The 17,912-nt window shown below is 39.5% G+C and overlaps 1 protein-coding gene across 1 annotated transcript in view; it reads left to right on the top strand.

The window, feature by feature from the left end:
• Nucleotides 1-17,912, top strand: part of WDR49 (WD repeat domain 49) — a 983,894-nt gene that overhangs the window by 402,189 nt on the left and 563,793 nt on the right. Inside the window, exon 9 of the mRNA XM_044070738.1 lies at nucleotides 11,702-11,866. Within this exon, the coding sequence (XP_043926673.1) occupies nucleotides 11,702-11,866 (165 nt within the window). The remainder of the gene's footprint in view (nucleotides 1-11,701; nucleotides 11,867-17,912) is intronic.

The raw sequence follows: 17,912 nt of genomic DNA, 5'->3' as shown, positions 1-17,912 counted from the left end.
TTCAGTTACAGATATATCAACAAAATCTTTGACTAATCTTTTCATACAGGGGATCCCACAACAGACACATGCTCCTAATAGGAGCAGACCAACACAAATAGCAATCAAAATATTCATTAGGATAGAACCCCACCCACCAAACAGACTCTGGAAAAAGTTCATCAGTGGGTTTGGGCCTGGTTCAGTCATGGCCGATACCTGCTGTATTACCTCTAGGTGATCATTAATCAAGAGCCATTCGATTTTGTAGCACAACAGTTCTCATTGCATTTAGTTTATCAGTCACTAGGTCGAGAGCAGAAAAAGTTGCGTTACTCATTACTTCGAGAAGCTTTGACAGTTTTCTCAACTCCCAGATCGATTTGACTGCTCCATATGCTGGAAATATTCCAGCCCAGGATATAACACTGTCACTCAAGTCCATATGAGTCAATTTTTCTTTATCTTTCACGGAATGATGGTTCTTCCAACCAGCTTCGATTTTTCCCATTGGATTTACAGGTTTTCCGATAGGATCTTCAGGTTTTCGGGCTACATCTCTTACATTTCGTATCTTACCTAGAGGTAATTCTGCAGTATGCCTTATAGCCGGAACCAGATAACCCAAAAAACAACTGCCGAACCAATTCTCAGGTAGCTATTTGTATGCTTTTTTTCCACAAACAAAATAACAGTTTTCTACTTTGGTACTGATGCGGGTTAGTTCTGAATGAAATATTTTCTTGTCTATAACAGACAATTGTTTATGCAAAACAGGATTTCTCTGCACATCACTTAATGTTGTTTTCATTAAGCTCAAATATGAATCATAATTTGTGTTACAAACAGTGCCTTTATCTTTGGCTTTAATATAGCATTTATAAGATATAGTTATGTTACAGTTACTCCAACCCACTTGGAGTGTATCATTCTTACAGAAACATACAATTCCCCTCTGTGTAATAGGCAAATACAATGCAATTTTGTCCTGTGATCTTACAGAACCTGTATCAAAAAGCAAATTTTCCCAAGTCTCATTTATCCCCAAGGGGACAGCGGACATCAACGGTCCTCCATATGCTGTTGGTATGGCAGTACAAACCCAGCAATTTGAAATGTTCATAGTCACTATAGATTCTTTTCGGTATGCCAAATCTAGGAATTATTTCTTTTATTAGGGCCTTTGCCACTGTTGCTGCATTCGGATTTTTAGTTGGAAAAGCTTTTACCCATTTGGAAAACATGTCTATAATTACTAAACAGTATTTTTTCCCTTCACATTTGTTCAGTTTTATGAAATCCATACAGATAGTATGGAACGGATACGGTGGTATAGGAAAACTCCCTTGCTTGGGTTTGAATGCTCTTTGTGCATGATGTTTGTTACAGATATGACATGCTGCACAAAATTTTTGTGTGAAGTTTATGAATCCATATGTTTGGAATATTCGATTTACTAACTGTACCATCCCCCCTGTTGAGACATGGCACTGCCCATGGCTCAACAAAGCTGCATATCTAAATAAAATAGACGGCAATATTGTTTTTTTCTCTTTGGGGATATACAGTCCATTTTCGAGGATTGCACCTCGTTTCTCCCATTTTTGTTTCTCAGCTTTTGTAGTTAATGTCTGCATCGTTTTTAACATTTCTAAATCTAAAATCTCAGAGGGTTGTAATTCCTCGGTTAAAAGTAAAATTTCTGAGTCTGAGGCTGCTTGCTTTGCAGCTGCATCAGCTTTTGCATTTCCTTTTGAAATTGCATCCTGTTGTTTTGTATGAGCTAAACATTTACAAATAGCTACTTTAGTAGGTAACTGAATGGAATCTAACAAGTTTAAAATAAGTTGCGCATGATTAATCGGTTTGCCAGTAGATGTTATCATTCCCCTATTTTTCCATTGCTGTGCGAAAACATGCACTGTAGAAAGCATACTGACTGTCAGTATATATGTTCACACATTCATCTTTCGCTAGAGTACAAGCCCGTGTTAAGGCTATCAGTTCTGCTGCTTGAGCAGACAGGTTATGCTGTAAGGGTTGGGCTTCTAAAATCTCTGTATCTGTGACTACTGCATACCCTACTAGATTTTTCCCTGTAGGACCCTTTCTGCATGAACCGTCCACATAAAATGTCACCTCGGCATCATCCAAGGGCATATCAGTAAGGTCTTGTCTGGGCAAAGTTATTTGCTCAATTTCCTGCAGGCAACTGTGTGGTGTGCCATCCACAGGAGTTGGAAGTAACGTTGATGGATTTAATGTTGTACAACGTTCAATTACCATATGAGGTTGGCTCAGCAGTATGGTCATACATGAAAGATGTCTAGCAGGAGATAGATATGCTATTTTCTCTTGCAGTAAAATTATCGCGACTGCATGAGGCACTCTCAATGTGAGAGGGTGGAACAACACCACTGAGGCGAAGCCTGTACTGCCATTGCAGCTGCGACTACTGCTTGCACACAGTGAGGCAATGATCATGCCACTGGATCTAACTGTGATGAATAGTAAGCTATGGGGCATTGCTTATCCCCATGCTGTTGCGTCAAAACTGACGTCATGTATCCCTGTTTACAATCTACGGTCTGAAAAAATCTTTTGTGGTAATTTGGAAGTCCTAAAACTAGTGATGAAGCTATCAATTGTTTTAGTCTGCAGAAAGCTGTTTCTGCTTTAGGTGTCCATTGTAATACATCTTGTGCTGCCATTGGTGTTTTATATATTAAATCAGCCAGTGGAGCAGATTCTAAAGCATAGTTTGATATCCAGCTTCGACAAAAATTAGTCGTTCCCAAGAAGGACATCATTTCCTTCTTGGTTGCTGGTTTGGGTGCCTGTAAAATCGCTGTTTTTCTGTCTTCGTCTAATATTCTACCTTCATTGGATATTACATATCCTAGGTATTTAACCTGTTTTCTCCAAAGTTGTAACTTACTTTTGTTTACTTTGTGTCCTTGTGCTGCTAAAAATTTCAATAATGCTATCGTATCCTCCCTGCATTGATGCTGGGTAGGGGCTGCTAGCAAGATGTCATCTACATAAAGCAGAATCTGACTACCTCCTGGTGGAGTAAACCCTGCCAGGTTGCTTGCCATTTCTTGCGCAAATATCGTTGGACTTTCACAATATCCCTGCGGTAGCCGAGTATAGGTATATCTTTTACCCTGAAATGTAAATGCAAACCAATACTGGCTATCAGGATGTATAGGTATTGAAAAGAAAGCATTGCTTATATCTACCACAGTAAAATATTTTTGTTGTGGTTTTAAATCATTCGACAAGGTGTGTGGGTCTGGCACCGTAGGTGCTCTGGGTATTATTGCATTGTTTACAGCTTGTAAATCCTGTACCATCCGCCATTCCCGTTTGCTTTTTTAACAGGAAATAGAGGGGTGTTACATGGTGAATCAAGAGATTCTACCAGTACTCCTTCCTTGAGTAATGCTGCTATTATAGGCTTGATTCCTTGCTCTGCATCTTTCCTCAAGGGGTATTGTCTTTTTTGTGGTCTAAATGCTGATTTTGGTGTAATAGTTACTGGTCCTGCTGTTTGAATAAGTCCTACATCTGATTTACCTGTTGACCAAAGAATATCTGGTATATCACACAAGGCTTTTTCTTCTTCTTCTAATAAGAATGCTAATCAGCTGTCTTCACTAGTTTGTAAGTGTACAGCTGGATGTGTCTGTGTTAGCCAATTCAATTTCTGTTTTTGTATTCCCTGTTCTGATAATTCTAAATCAGTTTGTTTTTCCCATCTTGTTACTTTTTCTCCTAAGTCTGCCCATCTCACATCCTTATTCTTTCTCAAGCTGACATGTGGTAGTCTGTTAGATTTGTACAGTGTCATGAATTCCTGAGGTAGTGAACAGCTTACCACACTGTTTCCCTCAGTATCCCAATACAAGGTTCGTAATACTAATCTGTTAGCAGGATTTTTGAACAATTCTTGCTCATATTCTTTATCAGGTCCTTTCATGCTACAGTAGTATAGAGTACAATGTAACAAATGCTGTTGGTCAGTGTTAAGGGAGGGGGCCTTACTGATGGCTACATTCATCAGTTCTCCGGTTACTGACCCTGGACCAGTCGTAACTAGGTCCTGGCTGTACCAGTAAAAGGTTTCACCCTCCGGTCGCACCACAAAAGTATCCATTTGTCTTTGTGCTTCCATACCCTGCATAGTGGGAACCACCGCTATGCCAAATATCTGCATAAGATCTCTTCCCAGTAAGTTTACTGGACATTTTGCAGAAACTACAATTTTACTTTTCTGAGTCATGCCTGAAACAGGGTCAGTTATTGCTATATCATGGGAGAGTGGCTCCCTATATAGCTGTCCATTTGCTGCTTTCACTAATATATAGTCAGGTGATTCAGAATATTCTGGTAACTTTGAAGGGTGTATCAAAGTTCGTGACGCTCCTGAGTCACACAAGAATTTCACTTCCCTTCCTTCCACCAGAAGTGTAACTTCCGGTTTTGTGTCTGCCAAATAGAGCTCTAAGCTCAGTAATGCCAAATCTAAAATTTCATTTTCTTCATCCTCTACATCTGCTTGTACTTCCTCTGTTCCTTCCACTACATTTACATTTGCCCTTTGTTTGTTTTCCTTCCCTGATGATTTCTGATTTTCATCACTATCATATAGTCAGTCCTCATCACCTTTATTTTCTGTAGTCACCTTTTTATTTAGCCTGCAATCCCTTGCTAAATGTCCTTTCTTGTCACACTTAAAGCACTCACCTTTCTTTTTTCTCTCTTCAAAATCTTCTGACCTTTTGTCAGATTGTCTATTTCCCTGGGTATTTTTCTTACCCTTTTTACCTGACTGTACTACAAAGACCTCTGCTCCGTCTTCAGCTGTGAAGACCTGTGTCTTCTTTTTCTTTTTACTATTAAAGTGTCTTTCAGCATGTCTGGCATATTCAAGTAAGGCTTGTAGCCTACTTGTTCGATGATCTATCATATGCTTTGTAATAAAGCTACTGATAGGTGCAATGCAACCTTTCAAAAACGCATTTTTCAGTTGCTGTTTATATGAGGTATCATGTGTCTGATTTTTAGGAATAGCCATACCACTATGGTTATTGAAACATTCCAATAATCTACCATAGTACCCATCTACAGTTTCATTCTCTTGCTGTATGCATTGATTAATGCAAGTCCAATCTGCTCTAGGTTTCCATTTTCCAGAAATTTGGTCTGTAAGACCTTTCACTCTGTTGTCTAATTCTGTGTCACTATGTGGGAGTGGTTTAAGCTCTGCATTACGAGGATTCCAGGTGCCACAAATCATGTGCCAGTCTGGACCCACAATCTGTCTAACTACCTTTTCTACTTCTTCCCCATTCAAGTGGTAACTTAGTCTCATACCTTGTAAATCTTGTAAAAACTTTGTGTAATTAACTTTTGGATGAGGGATTCCCTCTGTAGCTTTCCGAATATCTTCCGGTGTCCATGGTCTATATACTAGAAGAGTTGGGTCCTGCCCTTCCTGTCCTGCCTGAGGATTTGGTACCTCGATCAGTGGACAGATTTCTTCCTCACTCTCTTCTAGTGTGCTTCTCCCTATTTGATATAAGTCTGTGTCCCCAAGTGTTTTACGTGTCCGGGACCTAGTTTCAATAGGATCTCTAACAAATGGTTTTAGTACTCTTGTAACTTCAGGATAACGTGGAGGTGGACCAGCTTGTCCTCCTGCTTCATATCCTGAAAAAGGCATTGGAGGCGGAGGGAGGGGGCGTCGCTATTACTGTATTATTATTCTCTTTGTCTAAAAATAATGTTTTTGCATTTTTAGTTTTCTGTTCCCTTCGGTTTACTTCCTCAATCCACCTGTGTGCCTGAGGAATGCCTAATTGTTGTTGTTTTTTTGCCTGACCTTCTGCGTCAGATTTAAGCTGTTTTAAAAGTTTAACTAATGAAATCTTGTTTAATTTACCGTCAAATCCGTATTTATTAACCCATTTTGTATAATACCTTACATTATCAGTCCTTTGTAATTGCATATATTTTGCGTCATCAGTTAGGGGCGGATCCCGCGATTGTTTAGTGCACTGATTTCCCATTCTAAAAGAAAATGCTACGTAACCCTTTTCACCACGTGGTATTTCAGTTCCTTACACAGTTTATCTAGAATAACTGCCTACCTTATTCTGTTTCCCTGATCTCTGACAAAATATACAGTAATTTCCTTTTGTCCCTGATCTGTATAACAAATCTCTGACAATGACATTTACTGTAACCTAGTCCCTGATCTAAAACAGAAAAAAGGCAAATATTTTCCTACCTGAGCCTCCTGGGTCGACCAGTTCGAGACCGCTCTTCAGCCGCAGATCAGAAAGTGGCCAGCCTCTCAAGACGACAATTCAGTCGGTGGTCTTTGTGTTTCAAGAAGAACCCTTTTGGTAACTTCTCCTGTGCAGTATTCGACCACCGATACACTCTGATCTGCAGCTTACCAAGGGAATTCCGGTTCAAGGAGGACCAAACTGTTAAATAAAAACAAATGATAACAACACAGGAGGCTCAGATGCAAAAGTTTACTAGTGTACACCAGGAGGCAAAAAAACATACAAGTACAGAGTTTTGTCTGACAAGATGCAGGAAATACACAATTTTATATAGTCTTACATTCAGGCTGTGCCCACCTTACTGACGTGGTTAGTCACAGGGCACCTACATCACTATGGTCTACAATATTCTATTCATAAGAAAAAGCTGATGTTATACATTTTAAAAGTTTTCCCATGGGAATAATACAGCCTTGCAAAGCACCTGGTTCATTATAATGTCTTTCTGTAAATGTTACTCTTCCAAGGTCTCAGGCTTGCTTGAATACAATAGTCGGTTCACTCTTGTAATATACTTCTTTGTTCTTCTTGCAACTTTTACTTTTAGCAGCTGTGTCTTATCTCTGATACATTCACAAGGTCAATTATCTCAGAGGAAGGAATAAGAATATTCAATGCTTTATACATTTAATTTTCCTGACCCAGCAGATAATCATTAGTGAAAAACATAAGCTTGCTGAGCTGGCTACTGCCAGGGTCAGAGTTCAAATACACTGCAGCTCCAAAGCTTCAAGCAATTACATGTAAAATCATTCTTATTGCCATACTGTAAATAGAATAAAATGCATTATATACTATTTGCTTTTAAACTAGCACTTTATACACGTTCAAATACATATTTTTCTAACAGTATCCATCCTCATTAAGGATAAGTACACCTCGAGACTGGTCAAACAGTATGACTCGAGCTACTGCCTGTCCAATTAACTATAGGCAAAGACCCCTACCACATCATAGCTAGCTATAGGTCTCCCACAGTGAAACAGGAAAAGAATACTGCATACCTGGACTTACTGGAGTCACTTGCCATACAGCCCAGCACCTTACTCATGGGTGATTTTAATTATCCTACCCTCGACTGGAAACATACACGACCACAAACACGCTGGCTCAGAGGTTTTTGGACTTTGTTAATGCAAATGCTCTAGAACAGCTAATCAGCACACCCACAAGAGGCACAAATGTCCTGTACATAGTACTCACTAACATGGGAGACCATTGCACCCCACCCCTGTGTGATACCTTCCCTGGTAAGATTGGACAATAAATCAGTCTTATTCAATGTAATTAGAAGACCAGATACCCCATCTAGTTCAAAAATGCTTAATAATTTTTCAAAAACAAATTACCTCCTACTAAGTTATGGTATAAGAAGTTTCAAAGCCCCCTTGAACACAGATAACACAGACTCCTATGCAGACGAGTACACTAATGCCCTATATAACCACTTAGGCAGTTGTATTGAATCGGCTGCACCTGACTGGATTAAAACCAGGTCTAATGGACCCCTAGTATAAACAGGCTATACAACAAGAGAAAGAAACTAATGTCCAAGAACAGGAGGGAACTGGCTTAGGAGAGGAAGAAATCCCTCTCTAGCTTAAACAAACAAATTAAAGATCTTGTCAAGTCCTCCAAAGCTAATTATGAAGTAAAAATAACCTCCCTAGCTAAGGATAATCACAAGGCATTCTTTAACTTCTTCCAAAATCTAAAAAGGGAATACCCAGCTATGCACTGAACTGGCTGTAGATGGTACAACCCATAGTCAACTGGAGGTAATAGCAACCTGATAGCTGACAGATTTGGAGCAAACTTCACCCCCCTGTCCCCTACAGTCATCCCCTAAAGTATACCTGCCACCATTCCTCAGCCTGTTATCTCAAGAGAGCAGGTAAGTTTGGTGCCCTACAAAGCCAAAAACATGGCATCAATGGGACCAGACAACATTTCAGGTTTTCTTTTAAATAACTTAAAACATGACCTACTAGACCCACTTGGATTCCTGTTTACCTGGCTACGTTCTGATGGAATGGAGGACAGCATCAGTAATCCCTCTGCAGAAAAGGGGATCATCACCCGACCCTGGGAATTATAGGCCCATAAGCTTGACTAGATGCATCTGCAAGGCCATGGAATGAATCATTATTGACGTTATTAGTAAGGACAGAGGTAATCTCTAGACTCTGGACCGAACTCAGCTCAGATTCGTTAAAGGTAGATCATGCCTTTTTAACATGGTTAACTTCTTCAAGAAAGTCACCAAAGCCCTGGACGAGGGAAAGACAGTGCATACTGCCTATCTTGACCTAGTTAAGGCATTTGACACAATCCCCCACTCATGTATTATACAGACACTCTCCCAATTGGGAGTTAACCCCTACAGTACTGGATTGGTAGCCAACTAGCTCATCGACAGGACACATACTGACAAAGTGGGCGAGTTCACCTCTAGCAAAAGACCAGTCACCAGTGGCATATACAGGATTCTGTGCTGGGCTCCCTATTGTTTGGAATTTATTTCTTAGAAGTCAGGGCAAACCTGGATGGGCTGTGGCTGACCAAGTTTGCTGACGATTGCAAATTGAGAACAATCATTGAGTCACCCAATGATGTTAATATACTGCAGACAGGGATAAGGCAGACAAATGATTGGTGCCAAAGCCACAGATTAAACCTACATGCATAAAATGTATTATTATTCCCTTTGGGAAATCTGACATCACTGCTAATTACATTATGGGCAGCATCCCCCCAAGTGTAGACCCAGTGGTATGTAATCTAGGTACTCAGGTTGATAGCAATCTGAAATTTGACCACTATGTATCTACAGTGGTAAGGAAATCCTTCTATGTGGCACATCTTATAAGTAAAGGCATCGCATCTAGATCTAAGGATGTTATAATTCCTTTCTACTTGGCTCTCAACAGGGCTCTCATCAGACCAATAATTGTGTACAATGCTCCCTTTTGCATGTACCTCAGATACCTGCAACAACTCGAGACCACAGAGGTTTCTCACTAAGAAATTACAGGGCACACAAAACAAGTCTTATGAGGAAAGACTGAAAGTCCTGTCAATGTATTCTTTCTCCAACAGGTTGCTAAGGGGTGACCTGTGCCTGGTTTACAGGGCATTTTCTGACCCGGTACTGATGGAAATGCTACAAATTTGTAAATCAAACTGCATGAGAGAGACTCTCCGGGGATCTTAACCTAGCCTCTGACATGAGCAGGTCATGCTGGTGAGATAGATACATCTCCCAGAGACTGCCACTTCTCTGGAACAATCTTCCAGTTCATGTGAAACAGAACCCTTCCCTGACCCTCTTCAAATGCAACCTAGACCAATGGATGGATGGCTGCAAATTCACTCCTGGGGTGGTGCCCACATCCCTACTGGACAGAGAAATTTGGTAACAACTACCATAGACCTTTACCTTGGCGAACTTCCCTCACTTAACTACTGACAATTAGGGCAACTTGGGATAAAAATGGCTAGGCTTTTAAGGGCTGTAGGGCCATTAGCCTATTAAACTTCTCTGAACCTGTGGACATATAATGTACTAGAAACATGTACTATTCAAATTTATAGTACCACACAAAAAACAGCTTCAAAATCTACATCCTCTTTGAATCCCCCATTTGAGGTAGGGCTTTCCCTACTCACTTATATGTACTAACTCCATCATCACATGACCAGTCAGTGACTCAATAAATAGCGCAGCTGACAAATAACACGTATTGTTTTTTTTTCATTCAGATATTTTATTATTTGACAACAGTATTCTCGTTCTAAGAAAAAATATTAACAACCAAAGTAAAAACTATTTACAATATGTACATAGGCCTGAAGCAGAACTGCAGAGCACACGTAAAATACACAAGTTCTTTAGTGTAAGTATCAATTCAGAAAGAGTTATATTCTGGTTGTAAAGTCTCAGTAAGTGATAAAACCTTTGTCTAAGGATTATTAATAAATGACTTTGGATAGATTCTAAGTTATTTGGTCTTAGTTTCTTTGATTGCCAGGTCTTTTACTGAAGACAAGAAATCCTCAATGGTAGGTGGGCAGCTAGTTTTCCATTTTCTGGTGATGCATTTTCTGGCGATAACAAGTACTGACCATGGTAAATATGAATTATTCTTATTCAAAGAGTAACCTTCATTTACATTGAAAAGAACTAATGATTTGGACAATGAAAATGAATCAGTGAATATTAATGCTTTAAGAAAATCATCTTTGCTATTCCAATAGCCCTTTAATTTAGGGGAATCATAAAAAATATGTGCACTTTGACCCAGATGTATTTTGTTACTGCAATCATTTAAAATTTTTATATGTTCCAGTGTCACATTCTCTTCAGATTTTTACTGCCCTTACAGCTTGAATCAGTAGCCTAATTCTAGGTATCCCTAGTGTACTTATGGACTTGCCTCAGTCAAATCCATATAATACAACTGTTGCTATCATGAATACAAGCAGGAAATAACATTAATTTTTTAGAGTAAAGATGTGTAGATCAACATGCAAACTTACATGCAAGCAGAGCACAAAGCCAATAATATGCAGTTTGGGTTTTTCTATAATAATGCAAATACCAAAAGGAAATAAAATGAGATTTCACAAAAATGCCAAGCAGAAACAGGTTCAAGCAGAAAACAAATGTAGTAAACCTTTTGGGGTTGGAGTGAATTAAAGGAAAGTCAATCTGTGATAGAAAAAAAACCTTGACAGTTGGTGGAACTGTCCTATTCAGATATAGCTGAATGATAATCTTGAAACAGATATTTTACAAGCTTGGTCATCTGGGAATCATAACACATACTTGAGTACTTATGCTTGGGGTACTTTATTGACCTTGTAGGTAGAATCAGTGATTTTATTACTCAAGTGTCTCATGGTATTTTGCCTTTGAGATAAACCTACCTTCCTATCTCACTGATATAGCTAACAGGATGTATCAGCTAAGTAGAAACAGGTCAGGTAGAAAAAAATGCAGCAATATGTAACTCATGTTGTTTTTACATGTGGATCCCTTGATGTTGGATTAAAATGAGAGAAAGGCATTTTCTGTTGAAATAACTTGACATTTTGGTTGAGCTGTCCTTCACCATATTCAGGAAACAGACCTGCAGTAATTACTTTAAGGCTAGATATAATTTATTGCAGAGATGTTAGTATCTCTTAAATTACAAAGTAAATATTCCATTTCTAATATGTAAAGCATTTTTGTTGTGTCTGCAAAAACTGTTGAAACCAAGACAATACAAAAATATTGTGACATTTCAATCAAATAGAAAAATATTTTTTTTTGGTTTATTTTCTATGTAAAATATAATGAAGTGTGTCTACAATTGCAGGTAATCAGTTCAGATACAGGATCTACAGTTACATTCTGGATGATTGACACCGGACAGAAGATTAAACAGTTTACTGGTTGCCATGGAACATTTGAGATCACAGCTATGGCTTTGGATGTCAGCGGAACAAGACTGCTCACTGGTAGCACAGATGGAACAGTGAAGGTGTGATAACTCAGTTTTTCCTATTAGAAACTGACAGTGACTGTATTTTTTTTGTTGTTGTTTTTTGTGCATGTAGAATTATTTTGTCCCTGTGACATACTCATTTTATCCTGTTAAACACAGTGGCTAATTTGTAAGTCATGGGGTAGTAGAAATTGCCTTTAATGGGAGAATGGAAGAGATATACACAGGGAAGCAGATGTATTTACATGCGCAAAACACCAGGATGAACTGCAGAAGCAGTAAGCCAAACAGCATCAGAGCATACAGCAGTTGATGGTTACACACTTGCAGAAAGAAAGAATAAGGGAGCTAACAACGACCACCTTTGGGGTCTAATCCATTATATACTGGCATAGTTGGCATCGCAATTCAATGCAAAGGAAAATAGTCAAATCCTGACAATTGTACCTACGTAGTATGTGCAAAATGCTGCTGAATGATGGTCATCGGTTGTACATGGCTTTTGCTCTTTGTGACCCACCATGTACAGTGCAATCATAAAAGATAAGTTATTTGGAAGCCCTAGATTGGCATGTAGGAAGTGTGTTTATCTACTTTTTGACCAAACTAAAGGTTGGAAATTGGAGTAGAATAAGAGGTAAAAAGAAGAAGTAAGTAGATGGTAAAACAGAAGGTCAGCAACTATGGAATATGCAGGATGGAAGTGGGGATGGTGGAGTAAATTTTTTGCAAGACAGTTGCCCTCTTGTTATGCATAAAGAGAAGTTAAGTTGGGGAGGGAAGTAAACGAAAGGTAAGGGGGCTAGATTAGGTAGCAGAGAAAGACTGATATTACTGGCAGGATGTGTGGTAAGAAATTGAGGGAGAGGGAACAGAGGGGAAGACAAGGTTGAGGGGGTAATTGAACAACTATCAGAGGTGGGCATGTAGACAAAAAGGAGGGGAACATCAGAATGGGGAGAAGATAGGGTGTCCTCAACTGCAATGTCTGTCAGCTGCAGCCCAGTAGGAGATTACTTTCCATCCTGGATTCTATCACCACTGGGCCCAGTCTCAGATAGTGAAGAAAGTGCTGGACAGAGATGTGACTCAACAAGTCACTGGTGAATGTTTTCCACTTAGCCAATTCAGTTCATCCAACCTCCTGTCGATAATCTCCCCCAACAATGTCTGCCAGCTGCTGATGGATGACAAGGGTATAATCTCCACTGGCACTGCTACTGGAGGGTACTATTGTCCTAGCATCCTGTGCCAACAGTCCTTACCAGAGGGATTAGTGCAGGTCATTATGCTGCTAAATATAACAGTAAAATAAATTGGGAGAAACAAAATAATAAACAAAATAAAAGTATGCAATAGAAAGGATAGTGACAGAGGGTGAGACAGGGACAGATACAAATACAGTAAAAAACTGAAACCAATATATATTTTGACTGTGATGCAGTTAAACCCAATATACTTGAAGGACCAACAAACATTTCTTAGTTTAATAAGGCTGTTAGCACACACAGCTGAGAGGGTAACCTCAACCAGCAGCCATCATCACCTGCATTCTGTCAGAATTAATATGATAAGTTACTTGAATAAAACAGCAGGTGTCTCTAGTCCAAGACTTAGTAATGATGTCTGGAATAGATTTACATATACAAATAAATCATGTTGCTCAAACATAAATTTCACTCACAGGTTAAAAGCAAAGGCAACCACTATATTATCGAAATTGTCCATGGCAAAGATGTTCACCCACCCCAAAATGTTGCTCTTTATTTGCCCTTCTAATGTTGTAGGAAGTATAATGAGACAGACACTTCAGCTGAGCTTATACTATCACAAACTATGGGGGATTGAACCCATAGGTATCCTTTCAGCGTCATGACCCACTTGTCTGAGTACCTGACAGAATGCATGCACTAAACACACTAATAACATTCAAGTCATACTGCTACATTTGACCTATGGCAGTTATCACAGAACTGCCAGTGATATATATAAGCTGTTTGGATATTAATATCTCTTATTGTTAATATTAAAACTGTACAGTCTGAAATAAGTATTCTCACTCTGGTGATCTCTTTGGTGCTCCAGTCTCCTCCTGTGCAGTTGCTATTTACATCAATTTCTTCAGGGACTATAAAAATAAAAATGCATGGAGTAATATCTGTGGATGGCACACAGTGTTAGGTTATATGTGTAGCTATGATACGTTATACTTACAGTACAATAAGTAAGTATGTGTAGGAGGTCAGGATTACACCACCTCAAGTCACTGTATTGCTGACAGAACTGTTTCCCCATGCATGGGATGCCAGTGGCATGGGTAACAGCCTGGGCTAAACTATTCCAAGATTCAGTCTTATACTGTGGCCTTTTATAGCCATCCTACAGGAGCCTATGGCTATAATTATTGGATTTAAGTCAACTTGTTGAATGTAGTTTCAGTGGACATTAAAAAAACATTGAAAAATGTTCAATAAGACTATCTTTGGTGAACATTCAAAAAATGCTTCTTTGCAGGGGTGCAAACTCTCCTTTACTGCCCCATGTGGGGAGACACTCCCACCCTCCAAGCTTTATATATACTAACTCAGAGATTGCACAACAGTGGAGAACAAGGCAAACTCCACTGTCAATGAATATAGCTTTGGCAAACTTGCTTTGATAATTTCACATTAACCAAAACTGCCTTTGGTGATTTGACATATTCCCATAATCATTATGGAGGAGCTAGAGAAATATTTTGGAGTCCTCCTCATACCACCTCTGTGCTCTAAAAGAAGCACTACCCTCTCCCTCTCCAGGCATGATGTCTCACCTTGAAGAATCTCAGTGAAAAATGGGGGAAAATTGGCTTCCATGTCAGGTCTTGTGTCGCATCTGCTACACACCCACTGATATTGATGGGCACCTCATTTGTATGACGGATGGTGGGTTAGGATAATATAGGTATTGCACTGGTTTGCAATGGCTCTTTAATGTGTGAAATATGGTAGTCCTGTATCCTTGTGTATGCTGGTACTGAATCAGACATTACAGTGAATACATTGACAGGTGATTAGATTTTGAATCACAGATTCTCCCTTGGAGGCATGGCCTGGGCTGCACATGTACAGTACTGCCTGCAGTGACTCAGGTGTATGCAAAGCACTGAAGAGACTTCAGTATGATCACTAGCAGGTGCATTCTTCATGCAAATTGAGCAATGCAGAAACAATATCACATTACCTGCTGAGCATAATCAATGTGCCTAGTCAGGTGAAGTTGTGTGATATAAGCATGCAAGTAAGCAGAGAGAATTACTGCACTATGTAACAACTTGTAGAGTTGCCTCATATGCAAAGCCGTGGAAAGACTTATCATGGAATTAACCAACGAGGACATAGGAAACCTCCAAACACTAGACCTGACTCAGTTTGGATTCCTCAAGGGCAGGTTATGCTTACTCAGTTTGGTATATTATTATATTGTATCAAAGCCATGGATGAAGGCAAAATGGTACATACTGCATACCTCGATCTGGCAAAAGCTTTTGATACAATTCCCATCTCAGGCATAGTAGAAAAGCTAAATAAATTGGGAATAAACTCCTATTTCACCCATTGAATTGCCATCTGGCTCACAGATAGGATGCAGATAAATTAAAATAAGGGAAGCTACCTCCACAAAGACACTAGTCAACTGTGGAGTCCCCCAGGGTTTTGTGCTGGGACCTCTCCTGTTTGGCATCTACTTTTCTGAAGTAAGAGTCAATACCAAAGGACTCTAGTTCACTAAGTCTGCAGATAACTGCAAGCTAGAAGTAGTCATTGAATCCCAAAATGCTTTAGCCACCCTGCAAGAAGGTTTGTTTCAAATAAATAACTGGTGTCAAAATCATGGTCTGACACTAAATGCCAAAAAATGCATTATTGTAACTTTGGGAAGTCATCTTCCCTAGGGAACTACCACATTGACAATACAACCACAAGAGCTAATCCATTTGTTCAGCATTTGGGAACTTATGTGTACAGTAACCTAACGTTTGACAACATGTGTCTATTGCTGTAAGAAAATCCTTCTTTATTATGCAGCTTATAAATCAAGGGAATATATCTAGATCTAGGGATGTCATTGCTCCCCTTTACTCCACCCTCATTAGACCAGTCATTGAATATAATGCCCCCATTGGCATGTATCTGTACAGATGGGTCTACATCAGAACAATGAAACCTCACAACACCGAAGACCAAAACACCAAGACCAAAACAACGAAACCCCACAACACCGAAAACCATGTAAGTATAACACACACACAAAAACCATACACAAATACATGCACAACTGCCCCAAACTACCAACCACACCACCCTACACTACAAATAGGCAGGGGGGCAAGCCCCCCTTCACCCCCCACCCCCCTACTTTAATAGTCTAACTCCGAGATTGCACAGACATACAAGGCAAACTCACACCCACACACTACAGTCCCTCACACACACACACACACACACACACACACACACACACACACACACACACACACACACACATACTCACACACACCACAGTCACAACACACACTTACACACAGCACTACCCCTCACAAATACACTTACACATGCATACTCACCCACAGCGGAACACCAAAAGTACTAAATCAAAATCCCGTAACACCGGGATTTTGAATTTTGCGCTTTTCGATGTTCTGCATTTTCATTGTTTTGGTCTCCTTCAAACTACTTTTGATATTCTCGTCTTTCAGTGTTTTGAAGGAGTCCCATCCAGACACATGCAACAACTGGAATGCCCACAGAGTTAACTTACTAAAAGGATACAAGGCCTAAACAACATGTACTACATGGACCACCTCAAAGCCATCTCACTATACTCGGTATCTTACAGACTGCTAAAAGGTGACCTGTGTATGGCATACAAGACATCCTCTGACCCATTACTGATGGATTTACTGCACAACAACAGGTCAAATGGCATCAGAAATACTTGGTTTAGGGATCTAAACCTCTTCCTCAGTATGATTTGAAGGGACAGGTATATTTCACAGAAGATACTGGTGTTATGGAATGGACTCCCCATCCATATAAAACAAAGTTCATCCCTGTCCATTTTCAAGTGCAACTTAGATCTATGCCACCCATACTAGTAATGGACAGATGCAGCTCTGAAATTCTTTATCCCATGCACGGGTCCCCTCAAATTATCTATGGTATGATCATAGTTGTTCTGTTTAGGGGTAATATATAATTATCAACTATGGGATGGAGAAGGCCATCTACAAGTGCAGCTAGCTTAGTTCTTAACTTTATGAACCTAGAGCAGCAACTTCTGAACCTGCTGCACCTGAACCTGTGAAGTAGGCCTGTTTGTAAGTGCTGCTGTAGTTGTTTACTGTAATGAAATGTAAGTTGGGCAATACTTTTAAATGCTTTGGGAATATGTACTGAGAAAGGTACCGCAAGGGTAAGACAACCTTTGACATTAATTAGCAATTCCATCAGTCTGTACTTGAGCATTTGGCTGAGTTCAAATAGGGTAAATGCGCAGCTCAGTTGCATGCCTTTTATAAGTTCCTGAATCATGCTGCTATCTTGTTTTGTTTTATTAGTACACATGAAGAAGTTTATTTTAATAATGCTGACCATTAAAATGTCATTGTATGGCCTTTAGCATATACTGCGCCCAGCTACCTTGCTTGGCCTGGCCTCGTCAAGGAGCTGTTTCTTTTGAATTGCGCACATCCTGCATATAGCTGCTCATTGCACAAAGTTGCTTACCATGATGCAGCAATGTTTTCTGAGTTCTTGTATATGTCTTTGATGTGGTCAAAACTCTAGTGCTTCAGATTAATGTCTTCTCAGGAGATGAATGAAACTCATCAGAACACCCACGCAGTGCAAAAACTTTAACTTAATGATTCACTTGCATTAAGCAGTAAAACAGATCTTAGCTGTATAAATTTGCAATGAGCAAATTCATTTATTTTATTTTATTTTTGTTTGGTAAACAGGGTTGAGCTCTAATTCTCTAGGAATATTTTTGCAGACTCATCCCAGAAATACAGACTCAAGAAATGTATATATCAGATAAT

Source organism: Protopterus annectens, chromosome 4.part1, assembly GCF_019279795.1.
Source record: "Protopterus annectens isolate FY-2018-M chromosome 4.part1, PAN1.0, whole genome shotgun sequence".
Lineage (NCBI taxonomy): Eukaryota > Metazoa > Chordata > Ceratodontiformes > Protopteridae > Protopterus > Protopterus annectens.
Note: the sequence above shows the minus strand (reverse complement) of the source record. Positions and strands in the feature narration are given on the sequence as shown.